This window comes from Amblyomma americanum, chromosome 6 (genome assembly GCF_052857255.1).
Source record: "Amblyomma americanum isolate KBUSLIRL-KWMA chromosome 6, ASM5285725v1, whole genome shotgun sequence".
NCBI classification, from domain to species: Eukaryota; Metazoa; Arthropoda; class Arachnida; order Ixodida; family Ixodidae; genus Amblyomma; species Amblyomma americanum.
In genome coordinates this window covers 15,820,604-15,847,213 of record NC_135502.1, presented here as the reverse complement: position 1 = coordinate 15,847,213, position 26,610 = coordinate 15,820,604, and the positions used below count along the sequence as shown (strand labels likewise).

Here is a 26,610-nt window from a genome sequence, read left to right as displayed (position 1 = left end):
AAAACAGTTGATGATCTACATAACAGAAGCCGCAGGTCTAATCTCATTATATATGGTATTCAGGAACAAGAAAATGAGACCCCCCCAAAGCTTGCAGGACACTGTAGAGAAAATGTTTGAAGAAAAGTTAGAAATAAAAACGGCAGGCTTTGAAAGGATCCATCGTCTCGGACGGAAGGAAGCATCTGACGATTCAAAGCATAGGCCTGTTATCTTGAAATTATTTGACTACCGAGATGAAACTAACATACTGCGAAACTGCCCTAAGCTGAAACAAACTGGGTATTCAATTGGAGAAGACTTTTCCCAAGCTGTGCGAGAAGTTAGAAAGAAACTCTGGGAGCGAACAAAAGTAAATCGTGATCAAAAAGATAAGGTCTCCCTTAAATACGATAAAATAAAAAGAAACATGCGTTTGTACGCATGGGACGAAGAAAAACGAGACATTATTGAAGTTGCAAATAACGAACGCCAGGACGACGCTCCAGCCCGAGCAACTCGAAGCCGCCGACGCCCCTAACTGTTATCAATGTTAATGCGCGTGGCCTCGTAAACATAGTTGAACAGCTAGAGGCAATATTGATTGCTCTAAACCCGGATATTGTTTGCATCACGGAAACGTGGCTGCACGCAGATATCAAGAGCCATGAAATTGCTCCTCCTGGCTACACCATGGTTCGTACAGATAGAATAACTAGAGGTGGGGGAGTGGCTGTGCTTCTGAGGCAAGGCATACGCTATTCCCTAATTCCAGACGTTCCAGGCGTCGAAGCAGTCTGGTGTAAGGTTCAACTAAGTCAGAGCTCTGCCTTCGTTGGCGCTGCGTACAGACCCCCAAACGAAGAGGCTTCCTATCTTGAGCCGCTTCTTGAGTATATGCACAGGTGCATGCTGGGAAGCGCAGTAATAATGGCAGGAGACTTCAACCTTTCAGGCGTAAATTGGAACTTAATTTTAAGCCCGTCCACGGCAAGAAACAATCTTCTGGTAAACTTTTTATTTACTCTGAATCTAACGCAGGTTGTTTCCAAGGCTACTCGGGTGCAGGGTACCTCAAGCTCTATTCTTGATCTTATTTTCCTAAGCGACCATTTTCTTAAGGAAAGGTTAGCGTGAATATTTTTGATGGTTTATCTGATCATAGTATCGTTGTGTTCACACTATCGTGTCCTGCACGGCCTCACCAGAGTGGTTCTACAAAGCGTGTATATGCCTTTAACAAAGCTGGTAATGCAGCTATCATGACATACCTTGCACACCAATACCTCGATTTCCACAACCTATGCACAGAAGGCTCTGCAGACATCGATGAAATATGGCTGCAGTTGAAAAATCATGTACTGCACTGTATGAGGCAGTTTGTCCCACTAATAAAAAAGACCACAAGAAAGCACAATCCATAGATAGCTCGCGAACTAATTCAATTAAAACGTAGAATTGAAAGGTTGAGAAAATCCAACAAATCAAGCCCAGTCTCAGACTACTGCCAAAAGGTTAATACAGTGAACAAAGAACTGAAGGAAAAGACAAAAGAAGCAAAGCAGCACTTCTGTAAAACAACTCTTAGCAACTTTATCAAAGAATCGCCCCACAAATTCTGGCGCCATATTAGTGACAAAGAAAACCCTCCAAGCCCTTTGCCATCTTACGAAGAAAAAAAGCAGGTGGTTGCGTATAAAGCATTTTTCCAATCCGTATTTTCACCAGACAATAGTATTACGCATTCTTTTAGGCAATAAAACAGAGAACAATATGGTGTACTCGATGCCCCAGTCGTAACTGAAGAAGGAATACTATCATTGTTGTTAAACCTAGATGATAAAAAGTGCAGCGGTCCGGACGAAATTCCAAATGTCCTCTTGAAACGTTATGCCGAACCCATGAGTAAGTACATATATGCCTTGTGTTCAATAAGTCCATATGCGAGCGCTGCCTCCCAGCGGAATGGAAAGTTGCAAAAATAATACCAGTTCATAAATCAGGTGATAAGACTTGCCAGTCAAATTACAAGCCTATTTCTCTTACGTGCACTTCCTGTAAAGTTTTAGAACACATTATCCTAAATTAAATACAGAGTTTGTTGAATGAATAACATTCTCCATCCCCAACAACATGGCTTCAGGCGTGGTCTACCTACTGTGACACAACTTGTCGAGACTTTACATGACTTCGCAAAATCAATTAACGACCAAATGCAAACAGATGTAATCTTCTTAGACTTCTCATAGGCCTTCGACCGGGTCTGCCACGCCAAACTGCTACAGAAGCTAAGTCATATATTAGGGGGTGGGTCAGTAGTCCAGTGGATCGCCAATTATTTAACCGACCTTCGCCACTTCGTGCAACTCGCCGACCACACTTCGGATACTGTCCCGGTCCTTTCCGGTGTACCACAGGGCTCTGTTTTAGCCCCAATTCTCTTCCTTCTCTTCATAAATGACATTGCTGACCAGGTAGAAGCGGAACTGAGGTTGTTCGCAGATGATTGCGTACCATATAGAGAAATAAAAAGCCTAAAAGATCAAATAAGCTTAAACAATGATTTTGGCAAGATAGCAGAATGGTGTTTGAAGTGGAAAATGGCTCTTAACCTAGACAAAACAGTTTCAATTACTATAACTAAAAAGAAATTCAAACTTAGCTTCCCTTACGGCTATAGCAGCTCTGCACTCAAGACAGTCACCGAGCACTGATATTTAGGCATCATCATATCAGCCAATCTTGGGTGGACAGCTCACGTAGATCACGTAACAAAGCGATGCGTAAGCTCATGTTTGTTAAACGAGCGCTGTGGTAGTCTACGAAAGAAGCCAAGATTTTGGCGTATACTACTATGATTCGCCCAATGCTAGAATGCGCAAACGTCGCCTGGTTCCCGTACACGCAAGATAACATAGCTACGATTGAGGCTATCCAACGAAAAAGTGTGCGCTTTATCTGCAACAGATATAGGCGCACCGATTCTCCGACGCTGATGCTATCTGAGACTGGGCTCGACACGTTAGCTAGACGTGCGACGCTGCACCGTTAGAAGTTTCTGTGCATCATTTTACATAACAAACTTTAAATTGATTCTGTTACATACATTACCTCACACTTCCAGGGAAACGCGTCACAAAAATAAATCGCCATACAAGAATATTTCTGCGCAAATAATACCTTTATGTTCTCCTTTATTTCGCGAGCTGTGCGCGAGTGGAGCTCTCTTGTTGATTCAGTGATTGTACAGCCAACTACTGAGAAATTTTTGGCGCTAGCTGGCAAAAGTGTATTGTCAGGAAACTGATTTTTCTTTACTTTTTGTAACACTTTTGTGGGTTTTCAATGTATTTGTATATTCCATGTATTTATATTGTATTTCTCGCGATTATTTATGAAGGGATAAGGTGACGATTACTTATGGGTTATCTTTGTATTGCCTTTTCTAATGCCTATTCTTATTGTCCCCATAATCTTCACTGTACTTTTTGCATACTTGAAATAGTGTTTATGCCTTGTCGACTGTTTGCCTGCGGCCAGAACCCACTCCTGTAAAAATTCCTCGTGCAGGGATTGGCAGTATTCATAAATAAAATAAATAAATTAACACTACTGGCTAGACAGAAGGAAATGCGCGTCACCAGAGGAAGAACTCGAAAGGGAATGACTCTGAGAAGGATGCTAACACGCACATGCTCAAGCCAAAAAAGACTTCACTCAATCTACCCAGAAAACTATGAGCCACAATACGCACACGGTGGCATAGAGCCGAATATATGTCACATGCTATGGGCCTGCCAAAACAATGCATAAATGGAAATAAAAGAACCGACTATTGAGTGGTGATCGAGATGCTGTCCAGCTCAGTCCCGAAATTTCAGCAAGAGGTGACCGAAAGGGCTAGAGTGACTGCAAGATCCAATGGACTCCTAGAATAAGGGGACCGACCACTGATTTAAGTTCCAATTAAAATGTTCTCAAGTTTTGATCATCGTAATCATGATCATCAGCTTGTGCTGGCTGCCAGCAATTCGCCCAAATGGCCAGCGGTGCGAGGCTGTTGCACACGAGGTAATATTTAATTACATTATGTGTCTTTAATCATGTTTGTTAAGAAATTAGGTGAGGAGCCTTATCCTGTGCAGGTAAAATCACGATGACGCAGCGCTTCTACTCACAGCTACCAGAGTTGAGGAAGTTAGATTTACTGTCGGCTAGACAGGAACCCAAAGCTGCTTACACGTAGTACGAAGGGTGCGCGCGCAGCTGTCACAACAGAGCTGTAGAATATTTAAGCCCACTTTACAGTCACTCTTGCTAATCATGACTTGTTCGTACCAAGCTTGGCTCGTCGTGAACAGAATTTTGTGTGCTCTACTTATCATTATACTCGCGGACGGCTTTCTGTGGCTATGTGGCAAAGGCTAGGCAGGAAAGCGAAGGAGACGCGACTTGGTCCACGTGCCATTTGGTGTGGGTTCTCCGTTCGGGCTAGGGGTGGCGGCGCGGTGAAGTGAGGAGACGGCGTGGGGTCGCTAGGGCGGAGATAGGCCACTCCCCACGGCAATGGGACAAAGCCCCGCCTTGTTCGCTTTCATGCCTAGCCTTAGCTCCATAGCCACAGAAAGCTGTCCGCGAGTATAGCTGAGGTGTAGGGTTCTTGACTGATTTTATTTGAGGCTGGACACTAGCGGACTGGTATACAGAGTGTTTCATCTAAGGCTTTGCACACTTTTTAAAAATGGGCTTTTTAAATTAGAAGAGCGCTCTTTTCGGCATTGCATTGTCAGCGGTGTAGTACATCAGAATACAACTAGTATGTGCTGACTAGCAGGCTGGTTAACTGATATTGACTAGTTAATTTTTTAACTATTACTGTTATGCTCCTTAATTATTGAAAGTGGTGTAGCCCAGGGTAAGCCATATCCATATCAGTTTCTAGAATTTAGAAAACGCGGTTACCTTCGGCGCTGTGGCCCAGGAAATTTCGGCTACATCGCGCCAAAATACATGGTGTTTCAAGAAGCTTGCAGGCAAAGCAACCTCTCCAGTGCACGTAGCTTCTCGTAATAGGCAAAATTTGTGGGGCCACAGCGCCGAGGGTAACCACGTTTTCGAAAATCTAAAAATTGATGTGGATATTACCTATGGTGGACTACATGCCTCTCAATAATTAAGGAGGCTAATAGTAATATCCAAAAAGTCAGGTATTTAATTTAATTTAATTGGTTTTTTGGGGAAAGGAAATGGCACAGTATCTGTCTCATATCGTTGGACACCTGAACCGGGCCGTAAGGGAAGGGATAAAGGAGGGAGTGAAAGAAGAAAGGAAGAAGAGGTGCCGTAGTGGAGTGCTCCGAAATAATTTCGACCACCTGGGGATCTTTAACGTGCACTGACATCGCACAGCACACGGGCGCCTTAGCGTTTTTCCCCCATAAAAATTTTAGTTAACCAGCCTGCTAGTTAAGCCGTCTTAGCTATATTCTCATGAACACCGCGGACAATGCTATGACGAAAAAAGCGCTCTTCCAACTCAAAAATGCCTACTTTTAAAAATTGTGTAAAGTCTTTAGTGAAGCACTCTGTATACCTCTGTGCGTCATTTGTTCTTGCACCTTTTTGTGGTGTGCCTGGGAGTGAAGTTCACGCCTGCAAGGCAAAAACGCTGCGTTTTTGATACTCAGAGGGACTGCCTGGAAACCAGGCTTCGAGTAGCAAGTATCACTTTGTTTAATCTTGCAGAAACATTTTTTGTGTGCAGCTAGACAAAGTGTGAACAAAGGAGTCATCAAAGGCGTTTGAAACACGTCACCTCTTTTTCTATGAGTTCATAATACAGCGGCTAGCCACGTTGTAGGGTCTGCACATTGTAAAGTCTTATTAACTTGTTTTTTTTTTGCTCCTACTAGCAACTAATAAAAACAATCTGACAAATTTCCCGGCTACGAGGGATGCATGAGAGTATCTGTTCAGAAGTACCTATTCAGACATTATGACAGACCATATTGCTAGTACCAAATTTCGCAACTTTGTATGCGTGGGCTGTATTGACGTGATGTCAGCAGCTCTGAGGCTGCAAAGAACAGCGCAGATGCAGCCTTTGCCGGTAAAAAAACGAAGCAAATTCAAAGCAGATGCCTGGGCTAGCCCAAGAAAAAATTCGCTCACACCAGCGCCTTTGTCACCACAAGCGAGGTCTTGCGAAAACGCATGACTACCTATCCACCCTCCCCTCATGTCCGAACTGCAGCTCCTGATTTGAGCGGAAAACAAGAGCGTCAAGCAGTAACCCTTTTTAGCCTTGCCTCAGCATAAATATTATGTTTTTCCCGTCTCAGCTGGCTCATGCGTTTGTCGTAATAACCCCGCTGAGAGTGTGTGTCGCTCCGTTCCTTTGTTTTTCCAACCCTCCAGTGGCAACTGGCTTTTAGGATGTTTACGCGCGGGTAATTTCCCAGAGCTCAACCGATTGTAGCTGAAACACGAGCGAAGACCCTTGTTACTGTCTTCTTCGTTGATTATGCGCTATGGTAAGGTTGCCACTCCCTCTAGCTTATATATATATATATATATATATATATATATATATATATATATATATATATATATATATATATATATATATATATATATATATATATATATATATATATATATATATATATATATATATATATATATATATATATATATATATATATTTATATACGTGTCGTCCTTGCTCAAGTTGTACAGTGAGCTCCCTTTATTCGCCGCAGAAGTGGCGTTAATGATGCCTTTGGCCTTGGAGGAAAATAGCTAGGATATAGAAGAAAGATAAACCTATCGTCCGGTTTAGCAAAACTTGTAGATGGGCTAGATAGTGCATAACATTTCTGGAATTAAATAATAGCGCAGAAAGAAACACTCCACCGTGGTGGGTATGTGCCAGCTTTATTTGAGGCCAACCAACCAACCATATATCTTTGTTTGCAGCCAGGCCAGCAAATATATACGAAAAAAATAAATACCAAGACATGCGCAGTACTGCATAACAAACAATTACAAGTCACGAAAACAAAAAAAAATATACAAAAACCGTTCAGGAAACCTGATTTAGGCCTTCAAGAGCATGACAGACGTATAGTTAACACGACTATCTCCCTTCTTCATAATGTGAAAAACTTCTAACAGTTCACGTGCCGATTTATCGCCACCTGTGCCCGGGATCTTTATCTCATTCAGCCGCAGCTCACAAGCTCTGCAGTTCGCACAATGTTCTGCCAAATTTTTGCCTACACCCCTTAACGCCCGAAAATGCTCCCCTGCACGATCATTTACGCAGCGCCGAGTCTTGCCTATGTAGGCCTGCCCGCAGGTCAACGGAATTTCGTAACCGACTCCGGCACAGCAGTTCACAAACCGCTTAGCATGCTTCTTCATGCATGCGTCCTTGTTTATTTCGATTTTCGGTCTGGAAAGCGAAAGAGCTTTGGGACAGCACGAATACCGCTTATCGATTAAGAAGCCCACCAGTGAATGGATTTAAGGAAATCATGAACGTGCCATCTTTGACTACAGGCGGTAGTAATATCGATCGCGTTGTTTGACCATCATTAGGCATTTATCGGGCCGGTACCGCGAGAAGTTAGTGGAAGTACTGGTGCGAAGCCAAAACTCAAAATTCGAACTTCGTTAGCAGTTATCATTAGTATGAAGTTGGTTTTCGTACTGTAAACCTGTAAGCAATTAGAGTGATAACTAAAAACAATGTTCGACAAGGAATGCCGGTAAGAGGCACTTCAGTAATAAGGTAAATAAGAGAACCCAGTAGCTATTGAAAATGCGCTGCTGTTTTCATTGCCCTGGCTGTCGCATCGGCTGTGAATTGTCTTGCATGTTTTAATGCGCGTTAGCGGTCCAAGCTATTTGTAACGGTGAGAAAAGAACGATGCTGTTGCCTTTCAGTGATGGTCGGAATTTCTCACTTCGCATTTTATAAGCTTTTATCTGGGGTTCCTTCAAAATATGAGTGGAAATCATTGAGGAAAGAAAGAAGAAAGAAAGAAGGAAAGTAAGAAAGGAAGGAACAAAGAAAGAAAGAAAAAAGGAAGGAAGGAAGGAAGGAAGGAAGGAAGGAAGGAAGGAAGGAAGGAAAAAAGGAAGGAAGGAAGGAAGGAAGGAAGGAAGGAAAGAAAGAAAGGTGAAAAGACGGACAATTTGAATTGGATTCGTGATGGTAGTCGCGCGAAGGACGAGGACGATAGGAAGTACGACTCGCTACTCGCGCTAGTGTCGTGTAGTGTCCTGTCGTCCTCGTCTTTTGCGCTACTACTATCATGAAATAAAGAATGAATGAATGAATGAATGAAAGAAAGAAAGAAAGGAAGAAAGGAGATACTTATTGGGGGAGGAGAGGGGACATGGTGGATGTGTGACAGTGTGCTCCATTTGCCCTTCCTGCTCTGCGCTCATGGCACACACATCGCATACAGTCATTGTGAGCTCCAGACCTTCACGATGCAAAGCGGTTTGTAATGGCTTTAGCATTCTCCAGACTCTAAACGGCACATTTTACGCAACGTTTCTGCAGTGTTTTCACTGCTCAGAAACCATAGTATGGAGTCATACGATATACAGTGGCTTCATATTATTTAATATTATGGAAAACGCATTACTGGTTGTCGCCAGGTTCGAAGGCAGTAGCGAATTCGCCGGTAATAAGTGCCAGCGCTGCTTAGCTGGCAAAACGATGTTGATAATGATAAGAAGTGACTTCAACAAACTCTAGCTTATCACAACTTATTGCGCTGGATATACGAGCACGTTTGGGCACAAAACATGGTTTGTAAGAGAGCTACATAAGATAAACAACAAGAATTTCTAAGTGGGCAAAATTTCTATCGAGAGGAAACTGTCTGTATGTTACTTACTACATTTTCTACTCCCGGGACAGAATCAGCTTTATTTCTTTTCTTTAAGAAAAAGACGTTGCTCTGTGAAACGCAGTAGCTTGGCTGCGTAAGCACATAGCATTTTAGATTGAGGAAACCATTATTAGTTTTATTTAATTAAAGTTTAGCGCTTAAGAGTTAATCTCATCTTATAAATACCACTGCTTGTACTTTTGAGGTTAGCACACACTGCGCTTAAACATTAGGGCTGTTCCGCACACGTGCGGTCCGTTGCAAGCGTAAAAGTGCAGCGGCGTTACGATGTCCTTCATAAAGCGCACGACTCGTTGAGTGAATTCGAGCCCCAGGAGAGGAGTGCTGGAGATCCTTCACATCCGGCTTCGCCGCACCACCACGCTCACGTTACCTTGAATATCGCGAAAATAGGTCGACATCCGCAAATAAACCCGAGGAACCCCAAACCTTCGCCGTCTTCGTCGTCCTGCTCGGTGCGCTTGGTGTGGATATCGGGCGGTGAGAGGAGTGGTAAATAAAGAGAATCTCCACAACTTTCTTGCCTCGAGCACCGACGATATTTGCCTTGTTTCGGCGAGCCTCGGCCATTGTGTTAGAAAGCTTCGGAAGGCGCCGCTGGCTGCGTACTGTTCACCGAGCTGCCTATCTGTCCGTGAGGTCTTTCCCTCTCCCTTGTGGTTTCATTTGCCTGTTCTTTGTGTTTTTCTGTTGTTTATTCTATTTCTTCGCCTCTGTAGCTGGCTGCTTCGTTGCTGTTAACGACCTCCTCGTTCTCCTCCTCTCCCCATACCTATCCGCTGACTTGCCCACAGACGCACACTCAAGACGGGTTGTTTTCTTTCAGCCCCTTTGTTCTGCCCGCTCGAAATCGTGCATGCATAGCCGACTGTTCCCGCCTCTCACGCAAGGCGTCGCCCCTGTGCTTTGTCAGCCACGTGCCTTCACGCGCACGCGAAGAGGCCAGCCGACGTGCAGCCCTCGGGCAATTACTCGCTCGTCGTACTTCACTGGCGGTTGCTCGTTTTCTAGTTTATTTAGGAAGCGGCTCCGCCAGCCGCCTTATAAGCTACGGCGTGGAGTCTAGTAGGGAGATATGCGCGGAGCAGCCTTACGGGAAAAGCAGCTGCCGTCTATTCGGCTGTGCGGTTGTCTGTCTAAGTATTCGCCGGGCATCATGCTTTATCGAGTTGTCCAGCTAGCGTGTTAAATACCCCAGCATCCACAGGTTTTGCTTGCGTCATCTCGCGGTTTCATTTTCGCCCGTTCTGGCAGCCAGTATTTGGTGATTTCCCTGGTGCTACACTGTTATTTGCAGCTGAGGAACACAGCAGACACTACTCTCCTGAGTGCTGGAATCCTTCGTGAACGATGTTCCCACAACTGCCGCAATAGAAGAAGCAACACTGGGCGATCTATACTGGACAAGAATCCTGCCGTGGACTGTCGCGCGATTGACATAGTCGCATAGTGGCTGTTTTGTGCGCTCCAATTATAATACCTGAACATCACCTTTGGCTTTGCATACGCCTGTTCAGTTTTATATTTGCTGATGTATGTTGTGCGCCGGAAAGCGAGCTTAAAAGTGTACGGTTGAAATTCGTTTTATATTTTATACTAAACTGTACATAAAGCTCCAAAAAGTAAACTTGGCTTTCAGGAACAGCTGAAGACAACACGTGCTCTCACTATCTCGTTCAATGTTTTCTAAATAATCGAGACTTTTGTAATCTCTGTAGCTGTACATCCGTATACAGTCTATAGTTGCGGTGAGAATGACTAGCGTGGCGGTGATCGGTGCCGGCGCGAGTGGCCTGACCGCACTCAAGGCTTGCCTCGAGGAAGGCCTGGACGCGGTGTGCTTCGAGAAGACGGAGGACCTCGGCGGTCTGTGGACGTACCGCGAGCACAATGTGGACGGCGTCGCCTCCATCATGTTCTCCACCACGACCAACACGAGCAAGGAGCTGTCTGCCTTTAGCGACTTCCCACCGCCCTCGCAGTACCCAAACTACATGCACCACAGCCTCGTGTCCCGCTACCTGAACGACTACGCCGACGCCTTCAGCCTGCGAAGCCACGTCCGTTGCTGCCATTCCGTTCTCAGGGTGAGCATGGAAAGCCGGAGCGACTTAACTCAATTTTCCGTACCGCGCCCGTTGACCGTCATCAGCCCGCAAACATGGATGCGAACGCCAGTTTGAAACGCTTCCGCGTCTGACATGGTTTGCGCAGAAGCGTAGTGGCACTCACAAGACAGGACTGGCGCCAACTTCCAACTAAGTTTATTTACGAAAAAAACCACTTAATAACCACACTAACAGGCAAAAAAATACAAGCGAAAAATGATACAGAGGGTGACTTTAAAAAAAAGGCACGCGTACCACACGTACCCTTTGTACACACGTACCCTTTGTATCGTTTTTGCTTGTATCTTTGTGCCTGCTTGTGCGGTGGTTATTGAGTGGCTTTTCCTTGAATAAATTTAGTTGGAAGTTGGCGCCAGTCCCGTCTTGCGTGCATTGTCTCTGTCTTTTCGCGCCAGTACGCTTTTGCGTAAACCATGTCAAGCTACAACCAACTAGCTCAAATGAAAGTCTCGCTTCCGCGCCGTTCTTGAACATGCTGCGCCATTATTTGTCTCCAAGCTAGAAAAGTGCAATCTAATTTTCTCTTCACTTTGTCCTTGGAGGGGTACATGACTGACTTTTTAACCGCTTGTGCAAACAGCGGAGCGTAGTTGAGAATGCCGGCCTCTGACAGCTTGGCACGTCCCTGAGACCTGGGAAATCTCGTGATTCAGCTGCGTCCACGGTTGAATTTTCCACGATGTAGGTAGCAGGAGCTCCGAGAATGCGGTCTTGTTATCTGACTTTATTTCAGGGACAAAGAAGACCCCAGGAACTAGCTCAGAACATCTGTGGCAGCGCCTCGGTTAGTTCCTTATTTTGGCGCATTTTCTCGACTGAGCGGCTGTTTTGAAAAGCATGTTGACGTTACCGATTTAAGTGCCCTCCGTAATTTTTACTTATATGATAGCACCTGAGCCTGCACTAGGCGGACAATTCTGACGGGCTTAGTTATTTGTTTATTTCAGGCGCCCAAAGGTATCAGTAGGCATAGGCATAATAAGGAATGTAATCGCGCGCGCACGCACGCACGCACGAAGAGTATACTGCATTTTGTGTCGTGTAGGACCGTGGTAATACGACCTAGTTGCGAAAGAAACGAAGGAGCTTTGAACAGAAAAATAACGAATGTTTTTCTTTATCTGCGCAGAAAAATTGGTCATAGCAAGATTCTTCACTGACTGGTTTTAGAATACAGAAGTTGGCAGTTATCACTGCACAAACTTTTCGGCTGTTCAACTAGGTGTGAAAAAAATGTTTGTTTTGTTTTTATTACACCAGTAAACGGCCATGTTTCAGCTGGATGCAGCTCTGCGAACACTACGTTGAAACCTGGTTGATTCCACCTATCATCTTCATCTGCGATAGCCTGCCAAGTAATTTACGAGGATAACTTGATTATTACAGGGCGCTTCCTACTACTCCTCAGTCTGTACGCTCATCACGCTTTAAAAAAGAAGAGGATTCTTATACACTACGGATTCCTCTGCACAAGTCTGTGAAACTTGCCCAACTTTCCGGCGCTGGAGTGGACGCTTAAAGCGCGAGCCGACGGCTCCCAGGCGTTTGTAATTTGCTGGGCGCGAGAGGACAGCGCACTTGTGGAAACCGTCTACCGCTCGCAGCTTGAACTACATTTATTACAACCGCTGCATGCAAGGCAAATTAACAGTTCGAAAGGACGAGAGGTGACGGAAGTTGTCCTTTAGTCCTTTGTTGTTTCTCGTCATTTTATTCCACGGTTTACTCCACTGAGTTGAGATATGCTGCACAGCTTTGTCTTCCGCTACACCGCGTGGTTTCAGAAATACACCTGCCACGCCTCGCGTTCTCTGAGGGGCCCACAGCCTTGGGCACCTCACGCAGCTTCCGTGGCACGCGCTTATTTTCTTTTGCGAGACAATGACCTCCGAACTGCGGCTGCTGACGAGACGCCGCCGCCGCGCCGCGCACGTGCTAGTTACGCTGTTTTTCTTTTTTTTTATTGCTGCCAGTTTCTCTTTTCATCGTAGTCTTTGTGTGCTCGCTTTTTTAGCGACATAATAATAATAATAATAATAATAATAATAATAATAATAATAATAATAATAATAATAATAATAATAATAATAATAATAATAATAATAATAATAATAATAATAGTAGTAGTAGTAGTAGTAGTAGTAGTAGTACTAGTAGTAGGTTTTTGGGGAAAGGAAATGGCGCAGTACCTGTCTCATATATCCTTGGACACCTGAACCGCACCGTAAGGGAAGGGATAAATGAGGGAGTGAAGGAAGAAAGGAAGAAAGAGGTGCCGTAGTGGAGGGCTCCGAAATAATTTCGACCACCTGGGGATCTTTAACGTGCACTGATAACGCACAGCACAAGGGCGTCTTAGCGTTTTGCCCCCATATAAACGCAGCCGCCGCGGTCGTGTTCAAACCCGGGAGCTCCGGATCAGTAGCCGAGTGCCCTAACCACTGAGCCACCGCCGCGGGTGCATGAAGAGCTTTCTTATTCCTAAACGCTATGCCGTAATCGAAAACTATTGGGGTGCTCCGGATTAATTTACACGAACTGGAGATTTTGAAGCGAAAAGCTTCACTACTCTAGTCAACACCGCGCTTCGCGCGAGTCGGCGTATGTCGGAGCACGAGTGACGTCACGCACGGTGCAGTTTTTTTCTCTCTCTCTCGCTCTCTAGTCACTAGTGCGCATGCGCCACTAGTAGCACCGAGCCACAGGTGTTCCGCCGTTGCGCAGCGGCGCGCCTTTCCTCAAGACCCAAATTTCGATTTTCAGTTTTCTCTTTCCTCTTTCGGCCCCGCCGCGGTGGCTCAGTGGTTAGGGCGCTCGACTACTGATCCGGAGTTCCCGGGTTCGAACCCGACCGCGGCGGCTGCGTTTATATGGAGGCAAAACGCTAAGACGCCCGTGTGCTGTGCGATGTCAGTGCACGTTAAAGATCCCCCGGTGGTCGAAATAATTCCGGAGCCCTCCACTACGGCACCTATTTCTTCCTTTCTTCTTTCACTCCCTCCCTTATCCCTTCCCATACGGCGCGGTTCAGGTGTCCAACGATATATGAGACAGATACTGCGCCATTTCCCTTACCCAAAAACCAATGATTATCTTTCCTCCTTCTCTCCCTCCTTTATCCCTTCATTTACGGCGCGGTTCGGGTGTCCACCAAGATATGTGAGACGGTTACGGTGCCATTTCCTTTCCTCAAAAGCCAAACAAAACAAGTGAGCCAACGGCGTTCATAGAGTTAATTGGCGTTGATAACTTTGCAAAGACCGTTCATTTTCAGGAAAGGAAATGCGCACAACCGGCTCCGTGGGCCACTGGAGACCTCAATCTCGCTTTCGCTTGGTATATCCTGGATTAGCTGGGCTAATCCACATTAATTTTTTTAATCTGCACCGAGAAATCACAGCACACGAACGCCTTTTTCGTTTTGCCCGCGTCCCTGTTGCACGCACGTCCTCGGGCTGAGTAGCCGAGCTATCACGGCGCTACCCCGTTTATTGTGCGGTGTAAGTGCAGGTCATTGCAGGTGGTCAACATTTGTCAGGAGCCCTCCAATATACGGCGCCTCTTTCTCTCTTGCTCCTTCCACTCCCTGCTTTCCATTCCTCAAAACCAATTTTCTGAGAGCCGCGGTGGCTCAGTGGTTAGGGCGCTCGACTACTTATCCGGAGTTCCCGGGTTCGAACCCGACCGCGGCGGCTGTGTTTTTATGGAGGAAAAACGGTAAGGCGCCCGTGTGCTGTACGATGTGAGTGCACGTTAAAGATCCCCAGGTGGTTGAAATTATTCCGGAGCCCTCCACTATGGCACCTATTTCTTCCTTTCTTTGTTCACTCCCTCCTTTATCCCTTCCCTTACGGCGCGGCTCAGGTGCCCAACGATAAATGAGGGAGATACTACGCCATTTCCTTTCCCGAAAACCAATTATTACTATGAGCGAAATTATTGCGGCGCCTTTTTCACTGCGCTGCAGAGAACGCGTTTGAAGGAGACCTGCTTTACCGTCATATTTATGTCCATATGTTTTGTCACACGGATCATACCTTTAACAGATACCACGTTTTAGTGTTGTCAGGGCATGCCATGTCAGTTCTTCTATAACGAGCGCAACTGCTGTACTTAGAATATTTTTTACGTTGTGGCATAATGTTTTCTCGGCCAAAGCTATGCGCCTCAGAAGCCTGCAACTCGGTGCGAAACTTCACGTCATGCATGTCCTCAGTTTCCAAAATCGCTCGTCGGAAACACTTGGAAAAACGTTCGTTCATTTCTGTCCGCTTTGAATAGGAGAATATCGCCACCGCCTTTCATGCCATAATACTCGGCTTCCGAACAAATTCCACATCCTCGTTAAAATCTGTTTTTGCGATGCAGGCCTGCACGCGAGATTTTTTAGCTTTGGAACACTCGACAACAGCAGTTTTCGAGAGCGCACAAATTGCGGCTGAGCGCCCTGCAAACTACTTTGCTTTTGATTCGCGGGAAAGTTCAGTGTTGGATGGTGGTGAGTGCGGGCTCGCTTCACGGTACATTGACAGGCCTTAACTTCGGAAAACACGTCAAGCACTGGAAACTTGTGGTAACCGCACTAACAGGGGATGATTATACCGACCTCACTAGCTTGAAAGTTTGAGAAATATGTTTTGCAAGAAACCCTGTTTTTGAAATAATTGTGGCATGGTGAAGAGCACTGCGTATTTACTTATTTATTTTAATATCATCACTAGTAGACGCAATCATTTTTAACTGCAATATCATCAAGCTACAGCCATTCAATGTGTGTTTCTGGATGGCTGTAGCTCATCATACATAACTGTGTCTTCAGGAGTGCCCCAGGGCAGCGTTCTGGGGCGACTTTTATCATTTTTTATTAATGACATTGATGACATACTGTCCCCTATAAAACTATTCATCTACTTGAAGATGACTGCGCTGCATGCACGAAACTAAGCTCACCATTAGATGCAGCAATCTTGCAGAACGACCTTCATAAAATAGCAGATTGCTGTGTGCGCTGGAGTACGTGTCTGAGTATTAATGTATGTAATCACGTCCGTTTTTTAAATAGAAAATTCAAGCCACAAGCACAATCAAAAGCTGTAAACATAGTAATAAAAGTCGTGTCAGCATGCAAGGACTTTGGTGTTTATTTGACGCAGAAACTTAAATGGAACGCGCACATACAGCAGTCAATATCTATGGCAAGTAAAATGTTTTTTATTTGTAGGAATTTCAAAGCAGCATCCAAAGACGTTAAATAAACACACCTTATTCTTGCATTTCACATCTATGCTTGATTACGCATGCATAAATTGGGGACCATATCAGCACTATTTTATATAGCTGATAGAAAAGCTCTAAAATCAGGCTGCACGCTTCATCTCCACTAATTATATTCCTTTTCACAGTGCCACCAAGATAACGGCCTGGCTGGGCTGGGAGATGTTAAGCACGAGAAGAAAAAACATAAGGCTGAAATTCATTTATCGTATCTTCTATGATCAAACGGTCATTGATAGGCGCGACTACCTATCGGAACCAACTTACGCCTTGACTCGGCACGACCACTTCAAGGACGTGCCCGAATACGACTTCAAAACGAAAAGCTTTGTGAAATACTTTTTTCCATAAACAGTGAAATAGTGGAACTTGTTGCCAGGAGATTGTTTCATTCTCAGATAAATTATGGCTTTTATTCTCACCTGCATTTGTGAGAAAGTATTATTATTTTCATTTGATAACTTCTTTTACCTCTGATAATGCGAGCTTATTGTTTGCTTTACCTAGTTGTTAACTCTGTTTTATGTATCTTATTTATTATTGTCAACAACTGCCATACCATTCTAAAACTGTTTCCTCTGCGATAATGCCCCTGAGGAGACGCAGGTATTTTGTAAATAAATAAATCAATACTTTTTCGACAGCTGCTCTGTCTCAGCATTTCTCATAGTCACTTTTAAAATAGTTTTCGAAGCATTCGGTGAGGCACGCATGCAGGTACTTGTGGAGTGACTGTTTTGAGTGTTTTATTAAGTGATCAACTTCACAGTGTATCCTTTTGCTAAAACGAAGTTGACTACATCTTATGGAAATGAATATTTATCGCGGATTTTTAGCCTGGACGCGTCAACGAACCGTCCAAGTGGGTACGGGAGAGGGGAGGGGGTGGGGGGGTGGGGGGGGGGGGGAGACAGAGACTTTTTCCCAAACTTTGCAACTCTGAAGAGTCGAGCACCAGACCAGGAGAAAACTTGCACCCCTTAGAAAACGGCCGGGTACTAGGCAGCGCTAGGGATCGAAACCCGCACTTCCCGCATGCCATTGGAATGCTTTACTACTAGGCTACCGCAGCAAAAGTGTACCAGGTTGCGGGTGTGCGGGTTGCGGGTGCATGGGCTGTGGGTGTGAGAAAAAAAAATGGTACTGTTTTAACGCAGTTGAACCGAGTAAGCGGGCGAAAAGCATGTGTTCAGCCTGGTTGGCACATGGTTTTGCTTGATGGGCCGTCGGCACGTCTAGAGGCAGTATTAGACTCAGGTTAAGCTTTGGTTGAGGTTAAGCTGATCTGATCTGTTCGCATCGCAGATGGAAGTTGATGAAGACGGCGATGTGCAACGCACAGCGCGAGAGTTTGTTGCAGTTTGGCACGAGGCATGGTCACCTGCGGCCATAGCATAGTGCCCTCGTGCAGTGGCCAGCGAAACTGATCTGTTCGCGCCACTGCGGGCTCGAAACTCAGTCGCGGCAATATCTATTTTGTTTCTGCACCCTCAAGGTCAGGGGGCGCCACAAGGTTCTGTGTTGGGTTGGATCCTGTGAAGTAGTGCTTTCGCAATAAGAACTGAGCGCTCCACCCATGCGCACCACCAATGCGTCTTTCTCGACATTTATTAACCAACTAAGCTATTGCGTGATAGCCTTAAGGCGGAGTCTAAATGTCCCCTCCAATATTTTGAGGCAGAACTCGATAAATTTGTTCCTCTGCACACGCACGCCGCAAGGTTTGGCTGGAGGCTTTTCAATCCTTAGAGTACATTCACAACTGTCACCAATTTTCTTTAGCCGTGGACGCCAGCACTGTTTAAGAGCGTCGTTCCGCGGCCGAAACATTGCGTGTAGCTTACGCTTGCACTTTGCATCTGGAATTACTGCTTACATTTTGTTAGCATGACACGGTGCGCGGTGACGTCGCCTGTACAGCGATCGATGGACGTCGAGAATTACGGCAATTCGTTTTTGTGCCGACTGGGATATCTCATCCAGTAAACCCACCTTTAATTAGTTCGTGTCTTTTTTTTATATACGAAGGTGCAGACAGAACGTGTCGGCTACTCTATTTGGGTCTCGCGGAACCAATCCTTTATTCAGAGACAAAATTCGCCTTCCGGACGTACATAAATCATTCGCAGCGAAGAACGGTGCAAATCTCTCGGCGCGACAACCAGTAATTTCTCTCCGAGACTACGTCGATTGCAGCCTTCGCGGTCGCGGTCGGGAGCGTGTTCCTATGTGCACCATTGGTTTCTTAGCGGCCATTGTTGAAACAATGGGTCGCGACTCAAGGCCGGGGACGCGAACAGCTTCTAGGCTTTTTATAGCGGAGGCGGGCTCATTACGACCGCAATTTTCCGCCGCAGTCGAATTCCCAGACCATTCACCGCAGCATGGGATGAATTAGTTTAGCCTTGGCAGCTTTTGTGAGCGCGATGAATAAGCGAGCGCTCGCTTATCAGATTACGTAACCTATTGTGGCAAAGTCGAGAATCCAAGGCGCCTGCCACGCGACGGGCTTTCAACAGTTGCGGGTCTTCGTTCTTCCTTTACAACGAAAGCTCTGTACGGGACTTTCGGATTTTGGTGACGTACGATGCCGTAGCTTAGAACAACCGCGTTCAGACGCTGGCCAGCAAGAGTGCACACCAGAGTCTGGGCCTAGGCGTTAAGACCGAACTGTGCCTGAAAGTCGGCGCTGTGAGAATGCGTCTTTAATGGTCATGTGAGTTACATGTTGACTTGGTTAACATGGCGGGGAAAGGAGGCGGGAGTGCTGGTATCACCACTACTTTATCGCCCTGCGTAGGAAGGGGAAGAAGCTGAAAATATGGGTGCTTTCATTTATTCGTGCTTCATCTTCCCCGGTTGTGGATATTATATAGTGTGCTCAAAATTAGGCTCTACGGATTTAAAAAATACCAAGAGCAGTACGCAAAAGTCATTATTGCAAATGGGTTGAATGTTTAGACGTGCTGAAAGTTTAGACGCACATATCTCAGGACACAGGTACGTGACTGAAATTGTACAAAATACAATTCTATTTCAATTCCACTGCCTTTCAATTTTCAATATAAGCATGCACGCCAACTGCAATGAATAAAAAGTTTATAATGGCTATTATTTAACTACTGAGGTTATGACAACAATTTTTCTCACCGTATGTGTCCGCCTGTCCGCATAACCAATTTACAGTAATTAATTTTGGGTACAGCTCTTGATGTTTTGTTTTTTAAATCCGTAAAGCCTAATTTCGAACACCCTCAAATTCTGCTGTCCGTACTTGCTCTTACGTCGCAAGTAAAAGTCTTTACATCACAGAAGCACAGCCGCGCATGAAACTCAGCAAAGCGGTTGCGTTACGTATGTGCTGTTAGGACTGGCAGTGCTGCCCTAATGGAAACGAGGAGGACCAGTTTCGCGGCAGACAAATGGAAGCGTCCCAAAATTTTATTTTCTATTAATTATTATATTTTGACTTTATAATTATGTTTCAATCTCTTTATTATTATTATTATTATTATTATTACTATTATTATTAATTTTGAAGACAAAATTGTTATCCCTTTTCTGTTCATGAGGAAGAATCTTCCGGTGTTGCGTTCCCGCATGCTTTTCCTTTTTATTACCTGAGTACAGGTGAATAGCCACCCAATTCTTGGCCGATCCCCCAGTGTGGGTATGTGCCATCTTTTGATAGGATAACGACAACAACAACAGCAACAAATGGAAAGGCAGAAACCGCGTCACGCTATCTTCCGCTCACATTGTCTGTAAAAGCTTCCTAAGTAACGTATGCGAGGGATTAATTCATATCGTGCTAGCGCACTAACGTTGCACTTAGTATAAGTAAGTCGTTTTTTTTAGCACGAAATCTGCTTTCTGTGGGACGTGCCCTTACCTTGTTTATCTATGGCTATTTCAAATTGAGCAAGTAACCTTGGTAGTTACGCTGAAATCAATTTCTCTATCGATCTGAAATAACATTGAGTCTCAGGTGCCCCTGACAAAGTATGTGTCGTTTCTCTGATTTGAACTTGATAAGGGAAACTGAAATGCTATTCGCAATTCTTGGTGCAGCTCAACCCGGCGATCGACCACAACGAGACTGGTCGTTGGGAGCTGGTTGTTCATGACCACCAAGAGGACAGGATTTTCGAGCAGACCTTCGACGCCGTCATGGTCTGCACGGGCTACGACCACACGCCTGTGACGCCCGAGTTTCCGGGCCTCTGGGACCGGTTCCGAGGTCGGGTGATGCACGCCAGGGAGTACAAGCGCCCCATGGGGTTCGTGGGCGCCAAGGTCTTGGTCGTCGGTCTCGGAAACTCTGGCTGCGACATTGCTGTGGAGTTGAGTGCCATCGCTGACGCTGTGAGTGGGTTGAAGGCTAGGTGTTTGTGCAGTTCGTCGAATCGTATGTAGTTTTTGGTACGCGCGGTTAACGTGCCGGTGCAGCGCTGTGCCTAAAAAGACGCCGCAGTCGAGAGCTCCGTTTTAATTTCGGCCACATGGTATTTGACGTGCGCTCACATCACATAGCACAGGGGTGTTTTTCATTTCGCCTGCATCGAAATGCAGCCAATGTAACCGGGATAAGATCCCGTCGCATTGGGCTCGGGAGCTGTCATTGAGTCACGGCCGCGGATATGGTATAACATTAAAAAATCGTTCTGGCTAAGTGTGGAGCTGCTGTCATTCATCGCGGCCTACAATGTCAGTTACATTTTTTTTCTTCCTCGCCTTTGGTTTGGTCGATGACAGGCTTTTTTTTAAAGGCTTGTTTCAATCGCTTGCGAACACTGAGTTTGGGGAGTATCTTTGCGTGTTCTGTTTTATGCAAATTTTAGAACAAAAACATAAAGCCTTGAAAATTGTATTTTGGAACTAGGTGCCCATATAACATAACGCTGCCATGAAATGCACCACATTTCAAACATTTTCATAGACGAGAGAGACTGAAATCGAACTGAGATCAAGCAATAATGGTGTGTCTTGCGCGTTGTGCCACTAGAGACTGATTTCCTGTTACTGTTCTTGTCACGAACTCAGGATAATTTTCACATATTGGCCAATGAAGCAATGTCATTTCTAGCGGACAAGCTTCACTTTAGCACTGAACATTGCTGTATTGGGAATCATTGTTGTTCTTGCAGTAAACAAGGTTCTATTTTCTGCATTTAACATGCCTAAAATTAGGCACTGTTGAACACAATGGTAAAGGTGCGAGGCCAAGGTATCTTTTCGTTGCGGAAAATCGCGCCGCTTGTACATAACGAAATAATGGAGCTGCCACTTACGCCTCATGTGGGTTCAAATAGCCCTGTTTTCCGTTAAGGGGCCCTTCAGAGGTTTTCATTCATGGAAGGCATTTTTAAAGGCATGAAAGCTTTCACTAACGCGAGCGCTTGAATTATTCGTAGTTCAAATGGCTGGGTACTATGCTGACAAGAGTCCACGAGACTCACGAGCGATCCCGCGGACCGGACAGCGGGCGACCCGCGTGGACCGCGTACCAAGTGACACAAACGTCACTCCTGTGAGCGACGTTGAGCGACAATAGGACTTGGCGCAGGACGCTCACGGTCACTCAGAGGAGTGAAGTTTGTGTCACGTAGTAGGCGGTCCGCACGGTCCGCGTGGGTCGTCCGCGATACAGTGCGTTCGTTTGAACCAACCTTTGTCTTCTAGGAAAAAAAATGCTGGTTTTACGTCAGTACAACATCTCTAGCGTGCTTTGTATGCACAGTCGCGAGCAATTGGTAGATAGCGGAGTCTTCATCCCTTGTAACCGGAGGTGTGTCTTAGAGCTACCGCACTCACGATCACCCTTGGCGATGCCCATGAGTGTGCATGGCCATAAGATAGTGGGCTGTGTTCTATGGAATCTGTGCAGGTTTACGTGAGCACGAGACGAGGCTGCTGGACCATTCCTCGCATAGGCTCGCGGGGCGAACCATTCGACGTCGCTAACGTCAGGCGCTCGTGGAACTGGCTTTTCCACCGGCTGCCTTACTCGCTGGTGTGCAGCGTGTGCGAGCGAGACGCCAACCAGCGCTTTGACCATGGCCATTACAACCTCGCCTGTCAGCACCGCATCCACAACCAGCACGCCACCATTAGCGACTTGCTGCCCTCCAAGATTCTTAACGGAACTGTGGTCATCAAGGGCGACGTGCGCTCTTTCACCGAAGACGGGGTCATCTTTGAAGACGACCCGAAAGTAGCCGCTGTGGTCGACGTTGTGATCCTGGCCACGGGCTACACGGCCCACTTTCCTTTCATAGACCACTCCGTGCTGCCCGTCCGAGACAACCGCGTGCGCCTCTACAAGTACGTCTTCCCGTCGCGCATGGAGAGGGGCACGCTGGCGTTCATAGGAGCGGTGCAGCCCGAAGGCAGCCTGTTCCCCATTTCCGAGCTGCAGAGTCGATGGGCCGCGGGAGTGTTCGCTGGCCGCTACGCCCTGCCACCGGTCGAGACTATGGAGGACGACGTGGACTTCAAGGAGTGGCGTGTCCGCGAACGCTACATTTCTGGCAGCAGGCACGCGCGGCAAGTGGACTGGATAGACTACATGGACGAAGTGGCCGAACTAGTGGGCTGCAAACCGCGCTTGGGCCGGCTTCTTCTTACCGACCCGATGCTGGCCTGGGCCTGCGTGTTCGGGCCTTGTCTGCCCTATCAGTACCGCCTGCACGGGCCCAGACCGTGGCCCCGCGCTCGTCAACAGATACTCGAATTTTGGGAAAACTACAGGCTCGGTCTGATGACGAGGAGGCCTCCTTGGACGACGCCTAAGCAGTGGGAGGCTTTTGGGTCAAGGAGAACAGTGGTTGATCTGAAGGTAGTCGTCATGGTGCTGTCTGTTTTGGCGGCAGGGCTTAGAATGAAGGTACTAAGACAACTCTTGCTGCGGTGCCTTGCGTTCTTCGTGCGACTGATTCGCTCGCTAAGCGTCGCAGCGATCGATCAAAAGTCACAGTCACTGCAAGCCAGTATGAGAAACTATTTAATGTTTTTCACCCGCATGAAGGCATGACAAAATTCACACAGTGCATCGAAGTTCGCTCTGAATTCATTGCGGCAGCACCTATGAAAAGGAAATAAAACAAGGGCAATTTCTCGAGGCCGCAGTTCTGGCTTGGACAAAAGTTTCGCGGGCAGGCGAAGAGCATGATCAGTGCACCCCCCACTGAAGCTTAGCGCTCTGATGCTAGAAACGAGATTTTAGTCCTGGTTCCCCGGCAACTTAACCTAAGCTGAACCCTTTTCGTTAGCCTCCACGTTTCTGCCCCGCAGGCGGAAACGTATAATAGACTATGAATCTAAAACCTTTCATTTCTTCCTCTGTCTTCCCTAATTTAGGACACTCGAGATGGACACACTAAATGAAAGTATTCTGCGACAGTTAGTCTAGGTGCAGAATGGAAAAAAAAGAAATGGAGGACCCACAGGGTTCGCCTTTAAGAGTGGAACGTGACAGCGTGTTGCAGCACTGCCAGTGTATTACTCATGTACGCATCAGTACACGAAGACCACTTCATGAAGTCAAAGACCACAACGCATTCACGAGGCCCACTTTTATTCATTTCGAACCAACGAGACTTCGTAGCGTGTTCTCCGCGTGCTCGCCTCGCAATCTGAAAGACCTGGGTTCGATTCCCCGTCTAGGTTCTCGTGCTACAACACCGACAACGCCGACACCGGCGACACCAGGTTTTCTGCGACACAAGCTCCTTAACGCTGTCGCGTTAATAAGCACTTCGTTCGCAATTCAGAATGGTCGAACAATTTCTGAGAATTGTTTAATGTCTGTACATTATAGAATTTGAATTTACCTAAAACTTCCCGCCAACAAAGATCACCCAGTCTTCTGAGAATTCCCGCATGTAGAAAACGACATTCGAAATACACAATTATTAGGACCATTTTATTTCGGTTACACCTAAATGAACGTTTCATTTAGACATGAATCCAGATGTCAAAAGTTGTTTGAAGTCCGCATTGTAGAATGCTAATCATCAAGTGCTTACGCCGAATAGCAATAATTTGTGACAGGAAGTTGGTATCACTTGTAGTGACTACTTAATACTACAGCGCAGAAAACCAAAGCGCCTTTATTTTAAAAAAGCGGTAATTTCATACATATGCTCCTAGTACTACGAGAACTTATGCAATACATATCAACGTCTTCGGCATGATGGCTGACACTTCCTCCCGTATGAGCCGAAAACTTCTCCGGGCCGAGGTTGAGCGACTGCTCCCAACCACGACAACCGCTTTGTAAAAAAGAAATAAACCGTCGCAGTGATACACTGCGGCGTTGATTAAGTGCATATGCCTCACTCGAGCGCAACTAAGCACAGGTCCTGCCTGCTGTTTGGCATCGTTCAAAAGAATATGAAGTTTTCTCCCGTTGTTCTGATGGCAACTTTCCATAACAAACACGCCGAACTTCATTCGGAATTACCCGCATCCAAAAAAAGACAATAAAAAAGACACGCATGGCCCTCAACAACATGAAGTTGCGTAGAGCATGTTGCTGAAGACTCCGTGCTCACTGCGTGCCCCCATGCGAAAAAAAGCAATGAGGCTGCTAATGTGTGTATGTCGTCCGTAACTGTAGCGGTATTCTTGAATAGCGGAGTGAACCTTTGGACATCGAACCACAGAAAGACACATGATGCACCCTTCCGAAACAGTTTTGCATAGCTTGGCTTGATTGTATCACTTCGGCGTACGGCGACAGGGTCGCAGTCTGAGGATGATCTCCACAAGCGCTGTCGACTTCGGCAGTGCCAAGAACATTGCCACTTCAACGCTGCATCACTTTGAAATGCACCACTGGTCGCTTTCGACCGTAGACGCCGTAGAAAAGTCAAAGTTCACGCAAGTAGGGGATCACACGGCACATTCTATAGAAACGCACTTGTTCTAAAGAGAGTCATTTTCTCTTGGATGCGTCCGTGGGTCCCGTTCGGTCGCTAGGAGTTGATGTAACGTAGCAGGGCGTCGAGGTTCGTCTTGAGTGGCCTGAAAGTTTTGCTTATTCTTTTCGCAGACGGGAACACTGATGGCTTCGACTGCGTGTGCCAAACGAGAACCTATTGGGACAGGAACATAGGTACAAAGGTTATTGGCAAGAACGCTTAAGGAGGAGCGTTATGGGTTAGTGCTGTAAGTAAAATGCAATCAGTAAAGTGCCTCAGAAAGATGGAAGTTTTGGGCGAGTTAGTGTTAAATGACTCGAAGAGTATAGCGCAACACAGTACGCTCGAGAGAGGAAAGAGACACACGATTTGTAACTTCTAGCCTTTTCTAATTCCACTTGTAACTTCCAATTCCAGAATTATAAGTTAGCGCTTGACTGTCTCCTATGCTTCCTATGTCCTTGTCTTGTGTTGCGCTATAGTTTTCAAGTAGCGTCTCGGCTACTAAGTTGCATTAGAAAAAAAAAACGCACTACCACGTGTTAGGAAACTTATCCAGGAGATCATTATGAAGTGCCACAAAGCCATAAAATTAAGGTTGTGTGGTTCTCCCGTAAACCTTTCCTTCGGCAGTCAAGAATATATATATATATATATATATATATATATATATATATATATATATATATATATATATATATATATATATATATATATATATATATATATATATATATATATATATAATGGATAAATAAATCAATATGACAGGTGCAGCCTAGCTGTCTTGTCATTTCTCTTGGCCGCTGCACAGGTGTACAGTGTTTGTGCTCTATGTAACTAGAACTTCCGTGGCGTGAACTGTCACAGCACGTGCAGTCAGCTCGCTGGCATGCCTGGCATCGCACAATATTACAATAAGTAAAAAAATGAAATAACTCCCAGCGTGTGCACTGCAAACAAAATAAAGCTCGGAGGGAGGCAGTAGTTTCTATGGTGTCGAGTGAAGCTGCATTAACAAAAACGTGGTTTATGTTGCGCAGATGTATATAGTGGCCACTGTTTCTCCAGCCCGTGCACTCATAATCTTTGTGTTGTTTACGGGCAAGGTTAACTTACAGATGTTGACTCTCTTCTTGGCAGTGCGTCCGCAGCGCGCGAGGGGGGCGCTGGATAATATCAGTACTGGATCATCATCATCATAATCATCATCATCACCTCCACGTCCACTGGAGGACAAAGGCCTATCCCATATCTCTGCAATTAACCCTGTCTTGTGCCAGCTGCAGCCACCATATCACACCAAGCTTCCTGATCTCATCCGCCTGCTTAACTTTTACACCCCGTGCTCAAAGCGAACGGCAGCGTATACGC

General features: G+C 45.9%; 2 protein-coding genes across 3 annotated transcripts in view; one reads left to right on the top strand and one right to left on the bottom strand.

Annotated features, from left to right (window-relative positions):
* Window positions 1–9,941: 9,941 nt before the first annotated feature.
* LOC144136356 (flavin-containing monooxygenase 5-like) lies at window positions 9,942–25,231 on the top strand. The gene is made up of 3 exons (XM_077668612.1): window positions 9,942–10,996; window positions 20,384–20,677; window positions 22,200–25,231. The coding sequence occupies exons 1-3, from the start codon at window positions 10,664–10,666 to the stop codon at window positions 23,343–23,345; spliced, it is 1,773 nt and encodes a 590-aa protein (XP_077524738.1). The 5' UTR covers window positions 9,942–10,663; the 3' UTR covers window positions 23,346–25,231.
* Window positions 25,232–25,273: 42 nt separating this feature from the next.
* LOC144136357 (galactosylgalactosylxylosylprotein 3-beta-glucuronosyltransferase S-like) overlaps window positions 25,274–26,610 on the bottom strand; it is a 73,557-nt gene continuing 72,220 nt past the window's right edge. For both annotated transcript variants that reach the window (XM_077668614.1, XM_077668615.1), the window contains exon 6: window positions 25,274–25,410. In XM_077668614.1, the coding sequence (XP_077524740.1) occupies window positions 25,291–25,410 (120 nt within the window). In that variant the 3' untranslated portion in view covers window positions 25,274–25,290. The remainder of the gene's footprint in view (window positions 25,411–26,610) is intronic.

Excerpts from the sequence above, each read along its gene's own strand:
- LOC144136356 (XM_077668612.1), top strand. The coding sequence starts at position 10,664 with ATGACTAGCGTGGCGGTGATCGGTGCCGGCGCGAGTGGCCTGACCGCA. Across the intron at positions 10,997-20,383 it reads GCTGCCATTCCGTTCTCAGG|CTCAACCCGGCGATCGACCA; the intron begins GTGAGCATGGAA and ends TTCTTGGTGCAG. Across the intron at positions 20,678-22,199 it reads TGAGTGCCATCGCTGACGCT|GTTTACGTGAGCACGAGACG; the intron begins GTGAGTGGGTTG and ends GAATCTGTGCAG.